General features: G+C 42.7%; 1 protein-coding gene across 3 annotated transcripts in view; it reads left to right on the top strand.

The window, feature by feature from the left end:
- ELP3 (elongator acetyltransferase complex subunit 3) overlaps positions 1–13,551 on the top strand; it is a 121,163-nt gene that overhangs the window by 48,074 nt on the left and 59,538 nt on the right. For all 3 annotated transcript variants that reach the window (XM_065908253.1, XM_065908255.1, XM_065908254.1), the window contains 2 exons: positions 869–1,030; positions 5,301–5,427. In XM_065908253.1, coding sequence (XP_065764325.1) covers positions 869–1,030; positions 5,301–5,427 — 289 coding nt within the window. The remainder of the gene's footprint in view (positions 1–868; positions 1,031–5,300; positions 5,428–13,551) is intronic.

Below are 13,551 nucleotides of genomic sequence, written 5' to 3'. Positions count from 1 at the left end.
TGCAAAATGGGGAAAATAAAACGCACTTCACAGAGCTGATGAGAGCATTCGCTGCATGTGGCATGTTCAGCGCAGTGCTTGGCCACGGTGGCCTTTATAGGTAAGAGTTTCCTACTCCCTCACATCAGCATTCCCCTTAGGGAGTCATGTTCATTTTTCTGGGTTTCTGGCCAGCATTAAGGCTATTAACTCAAAATAGCTTGAATCTCAAGTAGTACTCACCACTCTGATACCTGGTTTTAGTGAAAGAGAAAAATGACTCCTAATTTTGAAAGTCATTGCTGAGATTCATAGGCTTGACAAGAAGACGTGTGTGGGGCAGGGGGGGAGAGACATTTCACCTGAATTACTCCTGTGATCGTTATGATCATTATGCATACCCTTCCCTCCCCTTCTTTTGTTTTCCTTCATTTAACATGACTCTAAAACATGGAGTAGGAAATAAATGATGCAGATGGTTTTCACTTACATGAAAAATCATTGCTAGGAACTGAAAATTAGGGTTTTCACAGTTGAAATCCCTGCTTTTCAAGGCGATTATAGCTGCCGCACGCTGCAGGAACATAATGGTGATGGTGATGACGATAACCGTACACTGTGTGCCCGCTCAGGCACGTCTGTCCCATGAGGCGTAGCTGCTATTATCCTCATTTTGCCGATGATGAAACTAAAGCACAAGGAGGTTAATCATGTTCTTGGTGGCATAGTTAAGAAGTAGCAGAACCAGGATTTGAACTCAGTCTGACCCGAGAGCTGGTGCTCTCAGCCAATGAGTTAGATCCGGGAGGACAAGGGGAAGACATCCTTCAAATGAGCGCCAATGTCCTGAAGCTCTGGCAGGCTATTTACTTTTCTATTTGCTCTGTAGATATTCTGAGAGAAGCCTCACAAAGTGCATCGGAATTACTATTGAGACCAGACCAGATTACTGCATGAAGCGGCATCTCAGTGACATGTTGACCTACGGCTGCACGAGGCTGGAGATTGGGGTGCAGAGTGTCTATGAGGATGTGGCCAGAGATACCAACCGGTAAGATGGTGCAGGTGATCTTGCACAAGCCTTCCTCTTCCCCCACCAAGCAGATCGATGCTCCTACCCATCTGAGAGGGAGGGGTCTAGGTGTTCCTCCAATTCATGTTTCTGTCCGTGCTCTGAACCCCATCTCCTCCTTCCTTGACTTTCAGTCTTTCTGTGCTGACTCTTTTCCAGTAGCCTGTAAACATCATCTTCATCTCTCTTCCTATTCATAAATGGCCTTTCCTGTACAGAAAGCAAGTCAGTCAGTCAGTCAGTTCAGTCGCTCAGTCGTGTCCGACTCTTTGTGACCCCATGAATCACACCACGCCAGGCCTCCCTGTCCATCACAAACTCCTGGAGTTTACTCAAATTCATGCCCATCGAGTTGGTGATGCCATCCAGCCATCTCATACTCTGTCATCCCCTTCTCCTCCTGCCCCCAATCCCTCCCAGCATCAGGGTCTTTTCCAATGAGTCAACTCTTCACATGAGGTGGCCAAAGTATTGGAGTTTCAGCTTCAACATCAGTCCTTCCAGTGAACACCCAGGACCTATCTCCTTTAGGATGGACTGTTTGGATCTCCTTGCAGTCCAAGGGACTCTCAAGATCTTCTCCAACACCACAGTTCAAAAGTATTAATTTTTCGGCACTCAGCTTTCTTCACAGTCCAACTCTCACATCCATACATGACCACTGGAAAAACCATAGCCTTGACCAGACGGACCTTTGTTGGCAAAGTAATGTCTCTGCTTTTTAATATGCTGTCTAGGTTGGTCATAACTTTCCTTCCAAAGAGAAAGTGTCTTTTAATTTCATGACTGCAGTCACCATCTGCAGTGATTTTGAAGCCCAAAAATATAAAGTCTGACACTGTTTCCACTGTCTCCCCATCTATTTCCCATGAGGTAATGGGACCAGATGCCATGATCTTAGTTTGCTGAATGTTAAGCTTTAAGCCAACTTTTTCACTCTCCTCTTTCACTTTCAAAGGCAGGGTTCAAACTCGATGGTTTAAAGCAGGAGAGAAGGCAAGGAGAATAGAACAGAGAAAAGGGTCTGAACAAGAAGGAAGCCAGAGGGACTTTCCTAGTGGTCCAATGGTTGAGAATTCACCTGTCAGTGTGGGGGACACAGGTTCGATTGCTGGGTGATGGTCATTGTTAACAGGGGGACTTCCCTAGTGGTCCAGTGGTTCAGAATTCACCTGTCCATGTAGGGGACATAGGTTCGATTGCTGGGTGATGGTCATCGTTAACTAAGACCCCACATGCTGCGGGGTAACCAAGCCTGTGTGCCACAATTACTGAGCCCGTGCACCTCAACTGCATGGATTGGAGGTGCACCTCAACCCTTGCACCCACACGTGGGCACCCACGTGTGCCTCAACTCGAGAGCCAGCACACCGCAAACTGTAGAGCCCACATGCCCTGGAGCCCGCGCACCGCAGCGAAGATTGTATGTGCCACAGCTGAGACCCAGCACGGTCGATCAGTTCATAAATAAATAAGCCCAGGTGAGATCTAACAGATTAGTTTTTATGAAGCAAATGCCAACTGGCAGGGTAGTGAAAGAAAGGCTGGTGAGATGATGGGTATAAACTGAGAAATTTGAGAGTCTAAGGAAGGAAGGAGTAAGAGCTGATAGAGCCAATATGAAGTTCCTTTCCATCCAGAAATAAAAACAGGTTTCAGGAGTAGGTGTGTGTTGAGTTGGACCTTAAAGGCTACTTCACTTTAATGGGGGTTAGATAGACATGATGGAGGGTTGTGATTGGAGAAGGAACTAAAGGGAAATCAGGGAAACACATGGGTCGGCATCTTAGAAACAGCCAAGAAGAGTTCCAGGCTAAGGAAGGCGGATGCTTCACTTAAGGTAATTTGTTGTTGTTATTTAGTCGATATGTCATGTCCGACTCTTTGCGACCCCATAGCCTGTAGCCCCTACAAGCTTCTTTGTCCATGAAATTTCTCAGGCAAGAATACTGGAGTAGGTTGCCATTTCACTCTCCAGGGAATCTTCCCAACCCAGGAATCGAACCCACGTCTCCTGTGTTGGCAACTAGATTCTTTACCACTGAGCCACCAGGGAAACCCCTTTAAGGTAATAGAGATCTCCAAAATATTTTTGTCCACAGAAAGAGTCTGATGGATATCAGGCTTGAGAAGGATCAACGTGAATAGGATGCAGTCTTGTTGGGGAAGGCTTGAGCCAGAAACGCTGGTAGGACTGCTGCAGTAATAACCAAGGATGCGCTGGAGGGGTACCTTGGGGATGGAGTCTCTTGGAGGTCAGAGAAGCTTCCTGAAGAAAATGACGTGGAAGCTGAGACTCACAGGAAGAGTCTGAGTTAGTCAGGTGGGGAAGAGGAAGACTGTTTCAGGCTGAAAGAAAAGTACAAGCAAGCTCCTGAGAGCGGAAGCATATCATGGCATGTTTAGGGATTTTGGAGTGATTTGGTTTGGTGGAGCATGAAGTGGGAGCCTGGTCAGAGGTGAGGCTGAAAGGGTCAGCAGAGGGACGAGAGCCTTAGAAGTTGGCCCAGTGGGCTTAGGCTTTAATCCAAGGCCAGCTAAGTTGTGTTCAAGGCATATCTGCATTTTATTGATTAATTTATTGATTGTCACACCACATGGCATATGGGATCTTAAGTTCCCCTACCAGGGATCAAACCGCTGCCCCCTGCAGAGGAAACTGGAAGTCTTAAACCACTGGACCCCAGGGAAGTCCCCATATCCGCATTTTAGAAACATCACTCTTCAGGAATCACAGCGTGAGGGTGGACTGAGACGATGGAAGGAAGCCCAGTGCAGAGGCTGTTGCAGTAATTCAGGCAGGAGATGATATCCTGAAAAGCAGTGTATGGTGACCGAATGGGAATGAGGGTGAGACAGAATGGGAAGGAGAGAGGCTGGGAGGCAAGGTGAGTTTCATTGTGGAAAACTAGGCAGACCCTTACATACTGGTGGAACAACCAGCGGAAGGTTTGCTTTAGAGCCGGGCTGTCCAGCAGAACATGGCACAGTGACTGAAATGTTCGGAACCCACATTGTCCACTGTGATAGCACAGCCAGGGAACTCAGTTATTGATTTGGATCAGTTTCAAGAAGAACTTGAATAACCATGTGCGCCTCGTGACTATAGTATTGTACAGTGCAACAGTAGAGTATTGGGTATTTGGGCTTGGTGTCAGAAGAGAGGCCTGACTCAGCCGTGGAAGTTGAGAAGTTGTTAGCAAAAAGAGATCAGAGATTGAAGCCTTGGAAATGAATAGGAACCTTCAAAGAGTGGGCTGGGGTCCATAGTTTCTAGGAGTTTCTGGTGGTGAATGGGAAGGTCTTTCCGGTGAGAGCCCTGTGGGCTTCAGTTTTTTTTGTTTGGTTTTTTTTGGGGGCTTCAGTTTTTAATAGCCCCAAACTATTAATAGGGCTTGCATCTTGAATGTAGCGCTAGAATGGTAAGCTGACTTATCTAGCGGGCCCCAAATGACTCTCCCTTGTCACTCAATTATTCTTTCTTCTGACTAAGACTTTTTTAAGGACCTGCAAGCCCACCAGCGTGAAATGTACTTCGCATATTGATGAATCTGTCTCTTTCTGCCTCCTTTCCCTTCCTCCCTTTCTTTCTCCCAATGAAATTATTTGTAATAAATATTTTTAAAAGAAAGAGCATAGCAAGATGATGTTCCTGTAAGGCTCTGATCTCACTATTCTTGTTTTTAACCTAAGTATTTATATTAGCAGACTTATTTTGGCCCATAATGCTAAACCAGGTAATTTTAGTATATCTTAATTCTTCTTCCCTGGTGGCTCAGTCAGTGAAGAATCCACCTGCAATGCAGAAGAACCAGGTTTGATCCCTGGATTGGGAAGATCCTCTGGAGAAGGAAATGGCAACCCACTCCAGTATTCTTACCTGGAGAATCCCCTCGGATAGAGGAGCCTAGTGGGCTATAGTCCGTGGGGTTACAAGAGTAGGACACAGCTAAGCGACTAAACCACCACTATATTAATTCTTGTGACCTCAGTCACTTGCTGTCAGAACTCGGAGGAGATGCATAAGGGAATTTCTGAGAAATATCTCAGAAGTAAAATTATTTTTCTCCAGGCCTTCTTAGAAGCAGAGATGTAAAGATGACTTTCTAGGATTTCCTTTTCCCCAACCATATTCTTCATTCCAGAGCTGCTGTTACCTGTCTGTGTCAGACTTTGTTTCCCCCTGTTGCTGCTGCTCACCTTCTTGCCCGTTTATTTGTGTAACAGGTAGTGAATTTTCTTTCCTCAGGGGCCACACTGTGAAGGCAGTGTGCGAGTCCTTCCACCTGGCCAAAGATTCTGGCTTCAAAGTGGTGGCTCATATGATGCCTGATCTGCCGAACGTGGGACTGGAGAGAGACATTGAACAGTTTATAGTAAGTATTAACCCAGACCAAGCTGCTTGAGAAGCCTCTGCATGCCACTTCTACCCTCTCTGCTTTTCTTCTTTTTTTTTTAACTTTTTATTTTGTGTTGGAGTATAGCTAATTAACAATGTTGAGATAGTTTCAGGTGGATAGCAGAGGGACTCAGCCATAAGTATACATGTATCCAATAAGTATAATTCTTCCATCTTTCAGGAATTGTGTGGTTTTGTTCTCTGATTACTCCACTGATATAAATATTTTTAATGTTAATTATATGAACTTTCTAGGCAATTTGTTAAAAATATTTTCCCCACACTATTCTTGGTCTTTTGCTTTTGTTTCTGTTGTCAAAGCTTTCCTGTTTACTTATTTATTTAATGATTTCTTAAGATGCTTCTAAGCTTAGAACTGCCTTTCTCTTTCAGGATTTCCTTAAACAGTGAAAGAAACTATTCTGTTTTCTTCTAGCCTTTCTGTTCTTTGCATTTTAATACCTAACTCTGGGCTTGGTTTGCTTCTTAAAAAAAATTATTAGTTTACTTTTGTTTGCGCTGGGCGTTCATCGCTGCACTCGGGCTTTCTCTAGTGGCGAGGAGGGGCTCCTCTCATTGCGATGCACGGGCTCTCGTTGTGATGGCCTCTTGTGTTGTGGAGGTCGGACTCTGTAGGCTTCAGTAGTTGCGTCTCAGGCTCCAGAGCTTGGGCTCACTGGTTGAGGTGCCCAGTCTCTAGTTGCCTGCAGTATGTGAAATCTTCTCTGACCAGGGATCAAACCCGTGTCCCCTGCATTGGCAGGCGGATTCTTATCCACTGTACCCCCAGGGAAATCCTCTTTGTTTTTACTCTATCACATGTTAGCTTGATCCATGTTAGCGTGGTCTTGGGAAATGAGATTGGTCAAAACGCTTTCTTCCTTCAGATTCTCAAATAGGAAAGTGGCTTAGGGATATCCTTTTAGAGAAGAGGATGAAAATGTTTATCAAGTTATTTGATCAACAAAAAGACTTTTATGCTCTGTTAATAGAACACTGGAATTTATCATGATGTTCTTTCTTTCCTTTCAGAAAGTTTATTTTTATTATTTCCAAGCAAATGAAATACAACTAAAGGTCTATTTTATAAGACAGCATTAATTCACAGATGTTACAAATTCCCTCATATTGACCATGTAATAGATTTTGAGTCATATCTTCCCCTCAGTAGTATTAGCTGGGTACTCAGACTATAAGCCTAAAAGGCACCTGAAACACACATTTCTTTTCAGCACAGCTTCTGGGCGGGCCAGTGGTACAGTCAGAGTTCATAACTTTAAGTACCCTTGGGGAAAAAAATATGTAAAGTAATAGCAAATAACTGAGTCTCACAATTTATTTTCTTAGTGTCTTCAAAATAAAGAATGGTTCGGAAATAACATTGCAAAGACAGCCCTCCAAGTAAACAGATTTATCTTCTTGTTTACAATCTTTTCAAAGAAACCCACAGGGAATATGAGTACACCGTATACCTTTTCTAACTGCATCCCAGCAAATGAATAAAACAATAGAGCTAAAATGAGAAATCAGATTTCTCTCGAGAAAAAAAATCCTCTGAAAAATCAATCTATAGATTATCATAAGTATTTTTACAAATCAATTTTTTTTAAAAAGATAGACACCCTAATAGAATGGGCAAAAAAAAAAAAAACTTGAACAAGCACTTCACAAATAAGATGTTCAGGTACTCAATAACTGTTCAAAAGTTTTCTAAGTCATTTATCTTCAAAGAAATGAAATTTAAAACTATAATGCATGGCTACTGTATACTCATCAGAGTAATGAAAGTGATAAAAGATAATATCAAGTGTTGATAAGAGTGTGAAGCAACTGGAACTCTCATTCTCTGTTAGTGGGAATATAGATTGGTACATCAGATTAGAAAGCTGTTTGATAGTATCTACTAAAAGCAAACATACACATACTCCATGACCCAGCAATTCTACTTCCTCACGTTTACCCAACGGAAATGTGCACATGTATTTACCAAAACACAGTCACAGATTTCTGAGGGTAGTATCATCAGATTGAAAACACCCCCGGTGTCCATTAAAGTCAAATACATAAATAAGTTGTGGTATAGTCAAACAATGAAATACATAAAGCAGTAAGACTAAATGAATTATGGCTTCATGCAACAATGTGGCTGATTCTGTTCAACATAATATTGAGCAAAGGAAACCAGATCAAAAAGACAACCTAACATATAATTCTATTAATGTGAGGTTCAGAAGCTTTGGGTGGATTTGTAACTGGAAGCGGACATGTGGTAGACTTCTGAGGTTTTGATAATGTGCCTTTTCTTAACTTGAGCATCTGGGTACTGGTTACATGATTTGGAAAAATCTGTCTTCAAGAGGGAAGGGACATATGTGTACCTATGACCGATTCATGTTGACCTATGGCAGAAACCAACACAATTAAATTTACCCTTCAATTAAATAAATGTTTAAAAATCTATCAAGATGTACACTTATGATTTGTGTACTTTTCCATACTAAGATATGTTTCAATAAAAGGCTTACTAATTTTTTTAAAAATGGGTTTTCTCTAGGAAATCTTGTTTTCTAGAGATTTTCTGAACTAGTAGGCAGCATATTTTACACTTTAAAAACTTTTTCCTCCTCTACTTTTATTGTCACATATAGTCACATATAGCCCACAGATAGTTCCCTTAATGTGTTTTATCCATTGGAAGCATTGCTAACGGGTCTACTTGTAATAATTGCAGAAGTCTATAAAATGTTATCACTCTAGAGGACAAGGTCACCTTGCCTGGTACATCCATAAAGCATCTACAGCTACTGAGGTATTACAGCCGTAGTATCTCTAGGGTTGTGTGCTGTGCACCTTAGTTATATATTGGCTTTGCCCTCACACCTTGTTACTTAGGCTAATTCCGAGTCACTAAGAGCAGAAGTGGTCATTTGCATCTGTTCATTGTAGATTCACACTCTTATCTAGTGATAGGTGCAGAGCTGGTCAAAGCTGTGTGTGATAAATAGCATTTACTTATATTGTCCAATAACTCAAATTTACTTTTGAAATGAAGTTTTCTTTTTCCTTATAAAGCTGAAAGTCCTGGTTGTGATGGAGAATGTTAAACATCTTAGGACTTTATGTTCCGAGCATTAACTTCACCCTTTCCACCTGTCCTCAGATAGGACTACAAAATGTTGTATCATTTATTACTCATAATAACTTTTTGCTGTTTTGGTCTTTTATTCTTTCAAAATTAGACTGCTTTTGGATATCCAAGTTCAGGGTGCTGAAAATGCTTAGCATTTCATCTAAGCATCACTTAGAAAGTGTTGGTTTCTCTTGAGGAAAAATTTATCTCCAGAACCTTCTGTCAGTCATGAGAAGTCTTTCAAAGTCCATCGATGTTTGCCCACCTTTTTGATGCTCAGGAGTTGCCCGCACCTACAATGAGCTATTTTTCCCAAAAACCAAGTGATCAAGTTACAGTTTGGCAGGTCCTCCCCTGCCGACACAGACACACACATACACACAGTCTTCCCTCAAACATTGTAATATACTTGCTAACCTCCAAATCCAAAGGCTACTTCTCTGCTGACATTTTATCCAGCCTTAGCATTTGTTATTGTTAGACACTATCTCCAGAGATTTCCCTGGTGGTCCAGTGGTTAAGAATCCACCTCCCAGTGCAGGGAATGCAAGTTAGATCCCTGGTTGGGGAAGGTAGATCCCACAGGACTATCTCCAGTCTGAAATTCCCACCTCCATGGCTTTTGTGACTCTGCTGCCTCCTGGTTCCCTTCTTACCTCTAGGACTATTTATTTTCTGCTAGATCTTCTTTTTCTCCTCACTGCATAAGTGTGACTTCTGTCTTTTGCTCTCTTCTCTATGTGTGTGTCTTTCTTCTGTTGTCCCGATTTTACCACTTACACTTCAATGAATCTCATTTTCTCTGCAGTCTTAAGCCTCAGCTCTTAAGTCCAATTGCTGAATACTCTTCAACAGGCACCAGAGGCCTTACATGTACTTCACACTTAATGTATCCGACATGGACATACTTCTCCATTCCCCAGTGGCCTCCTCCCCTTCTGTTTCCTGTACTGTTTGTGGCCCCGCCATCCGCATACTCTCCCAAGCTAGACATTTAGGAATCATTCAGGAGGAAGTAGAAAATATTTGGACCCAGAGCCAGAATGGGGCGAGCTTGTATCCTGGCCTCACCACTTGGTAACAAACTGTTTGAACCGCTTTGTTCCTCAGTTTCCTCATCTTTAAAACGGGGCGGCTGTGAAGACGGGCAGAGATAATGCATAGTTAGAAAAATGCCTGGCAGAGCGAGTGCTCAGTACGTCTGCTGCTGCCGCTCCTATCACTGTTCCCTGTACTCTGGGCCTAATCCCACAGGAGGTCCTCTCTGTTACTCCCCCTGAATATCTTTTAAAGCTGTCACCTCCTCTTCAGTCCCACCGCCGTAGCTTCATGCTTTCGTCAGCTCACTGCAAAGGCAGACAGCTTCTTATCTAATCACAGGGCCACCAGCCATGTTCCCGTCTAATGTATCGTTCACATTACCAGCAGAATGATGTTTGTTAGTTTTTAAGTTTATAAAATAAGTGGAATTAATAAACTATTACTAAATAGTATTTGAGAATCCAGTACCTCCTAAGGGGGTCATATCAAAATGCAGTAGTCCTCTGCCACTTTCAACTGTCGTAGCCTAGTGGTGGGGGCAAGAGTCCTAATATTTACCACCGTGTTTCCTTCTTCTGTGCTTGGATTGCCTTTTCCTGAGCATCAGTAGAGAGAATCTCTTGTCCTACTGTTGTTGTTCAGTCGCTCAGTTGTGTCTGACTCTTTGTGACCCCGTGGACTGTAGCACGCCATGCTTCCTTGCCCATCACTGACTCCTGGAGTTTGCTTAAACTCATGTCCACTGAGTCAGTGATGCCATCCAACCATCTCATCCTCTGTCATCCCCTTCTCCTCCTGCCCTCAGTCTTTCCCAGCATCAGGGTCTTTTCCAATGAACTGGCACTTCACATCAGGTGGCCAAAGTATTGGAGCTTCAGCTTTAGCATCAGACCTTCCAGTGAATATTCAGTGTTGATTTCCTTTAGGATGGACTGGTTGGATCCCTTTGCTGTCCGTGGGACTCTCAAGTGTCTTCTCCAGCACCACAGTTTGAAAGAATCAGTTCTTCGGTGCTCAGCCTTCTTTATGGTTCAACTCTCATATCCATACATGGCTACTGGAAAAACCTTAGTTTTGACTATATGGACCTTTGCCAGTAATGTCATGTCTCTGCTTTCTAATATGCTGTTTAGGTTGGTCATAGCTTTTCTTCCAGGAAGCAAGTATCTTTTAATTTTATGCCTGCAGTCAACATCTGCAGTGATTTTGGAGAAAATAAAGTCTGTCACCATTTCCATTTTTGCTCCATCTATTTGCCATGAAGTGATGGGACCAGATGCCGTGATCTTAGTTTTTTGAATGTTGAATTTTAAGCCAACTTTTTCACTCTCCTCTTTCACTTTCATCAAGAGGCTCTTTAGTTCTTTGCTTTCTGCCATAAGTGTGGTGTCATCTGCATATCTGAAGGTTATTGACATTTCTCCCAGCAATCTTGATTCCAGCTTGTGATTCATCCACCTTGCATTTTGCATGATGTACTCTGCATAGGGGTTAAATAAGCAGGGTGATAATATACAGCCTTGACATACTCCTTCCCTAATTTGGAACCAGTCCGTTGTTCCATGTCTAGCTGTAACTGTTGCTTCGTGACCTGCCTGCAGGTTTCTCAGGAGGCAGATGGGGTGGTCTGGTATTCCCATCTGTTTAAGGATTTTCCACAGTTTGTTGTGATCCACACACTCAGAGGGTTTAGTGTAGTTAGTGAAGCAGAGGTGGATGTTTTTCTGGAATTCTCCAAGTTCCTGCAACCTTCAAATGTGCCCGTTCAGTGTTAAAGACCCTCTGTCACTGGCTAACCCTGTCCGATACTCTAAGTTCCATTTTTAGACGGAAGATACAACTCTTGGACATTTATTCTTCCAGTTCCAAACTGGACTGGCAGTTCTCTGTCTAGTTCACAGGTGTCTTCCTGAGGGCTCCTTTTCTCACTCTCTACAGTCAGAACCTTTGTTTTGGAAACCAGATTAATCCTTTTTATTGGTTTATTCCTTTACTTGGGCTCCCCTGATGACTCAGATGATAAGAATCTGCTGCAATGCAGGAGACCCGGGTTTGATCTCTGGATTGGGAGGATCCCCTGGAGGAGGAAATGGCAACCCTCTCCAGTATTCTTGCCTGAAGAAACCCCATGGACAGAGGAGCCTGGAGGGCTACAGTTCATGGGGTTGCAAAGAGGCAGGCATGACTGAACAGCTGACACTTCACACTTCAACACTTCCTTTACTAAAACACATTCTCCAGCAGCTTCCTAAGAAAGGATTCATCATGGAAAGTAAGCCTTTTACGTGTTCAAGAATGTCTCTATTCTGTCTTCTACCTTCACACCTAACAGAATTCTGTAAAGCCATTTTACCTCCTTTTTTTTTCTTTTTTAAAACACGTTGTGCCATTGTCTTGTAGCTCTTTTAGTGCTGCCAAGAAGCATATTGTCATTCCTAACACTGTATTCCTTATTCCTTAAAAACTACAATATATATAACCTGGGTTTTTTTCACTCTGGAGAAAGTGATGTATTACAGTGGTGTATCTTAAGAGAGTTTTTGAAAAATTAATCATGCTATATTTTGATCGAGTCTCATCATCTGAGAAATTTCTTTGTACTATGAGATACTTTTTCCTGTTTCATTTTACGTGTTCTGTTTCTAAAACTTGTATTAGAAATGTTGGCTCTCCCAGGTTGGTTACCTGATATTCTTATCTTTTCTGTTTTTATTTGTCTTTTTTTTCCTGCTTTCTTATTATTTTCTCCCTTTATCTTTCAACTTTTCTGTTAAATGTTTTGTTATAGTTTTAATTTCCAAGAGTTCTTTCTTACATTCTCATTGTTCAGTTCTCTCGCATCCTCTTGTTTTATGTGTGTGTGCGCGCTCAATCATGTCCAACTCTTTGTGGCCCCCTGGACTGTAGCACTCCAGGCGCCTCCGTTCATGGAATTTTCCAGGCAAAAATACTGGGGTGGGTTGTCATTTGCTTCTCTAAGGGATCTTCCTGACTCAGGGATCAAACAAACCCACATCTCTTGCGTCTCCTACACTGGCAAGTTCTTTGCCACCTGGGAAGCCCTTTATGGATGTACTAGATCTTCTCTCTCTAAAGGAATTATAGTTTTTTTTTTAAGGTTTATTTTTCCTTCATGCAATGCCTCTGTTTCCTCCAAGTTCCTCTGTTTCGTTTTGTTTTGGTCTACCTTTCCTGTTTTAGACTTCCCCCGAAGCATCTGGTAATCCTTAGCCAAATGGTCATGCTTTAGAAGTGAGGAGCTGAAAACCAGATCACAAGCTGTTTGTGGCTTGTTGATGGTAGCCTTCCTTTCTTTAGGGGATTCCCTAAAGAACTCTTATTTAGGACCATTTATTTAATCCAGAGACAGACTCTGCAGCTTGCTCCTGGGGGCTGTGGGGGCTGTGGGTGTAGGTCACAGCAAACTGGTTACTAGTGTCCAGGGGGCAGGGTGGGCTCCACCACTTACCATGATGGCTTTCACTTACTCTCCTTGTTTTCAAGCTCTGATCCTCACGCATGTCTTCTTTTGCACCTGGAATCTCAGAGTCCAGCAGCTTTCCAGTTTCTCCAGGGAACAAACGGGCAGGTGACTGCCTGTAGAAGGACTCAGGAATTAGGGGGATTAGAGATAAATCTGTGAAAAGACTTTGGTCCAATGCTGTCTTCCCTCCTGCCTGTTGCCTGCTGTTTCTGATTTACATGCCTTCCTGGGACCCTTGTGTGACTGAGCTGCCCTTTCATCCATACCCTCCTTTGCAGATAGTTTGTTTGCAGTTTTCTTCATTTACAGTCATTTACCAATCTTCCATTTTCTGTCTTCCAGAAATTTACTGCCATCACTTATTCCTCCTCCTCTCTCCTCTAATGTTCCCTTTGTTCCTCTGGGTTTATGCTTTTAAAAAAATTATTTCCTGTTATTTAGTGTGA

Source organism: Muntiacus reevesi, chromosome 17 (genome assembly GCF_963930625.1).
Source record: "Muntiacus reevesi chromosome 17, mMunRee1.1, whole genome shotgun sequence".
Lineage (NCBI taxonomy): Eukaryota > Metazoa > Chordata > Mammalia > Artiodactyla > Cervidae > Muntiacus > Muntiacus reevesi.
Note: the sequence above shows the minus strand (reverse complement) of the source record. Positions and strands in the feature narration are given on the sequence as shown.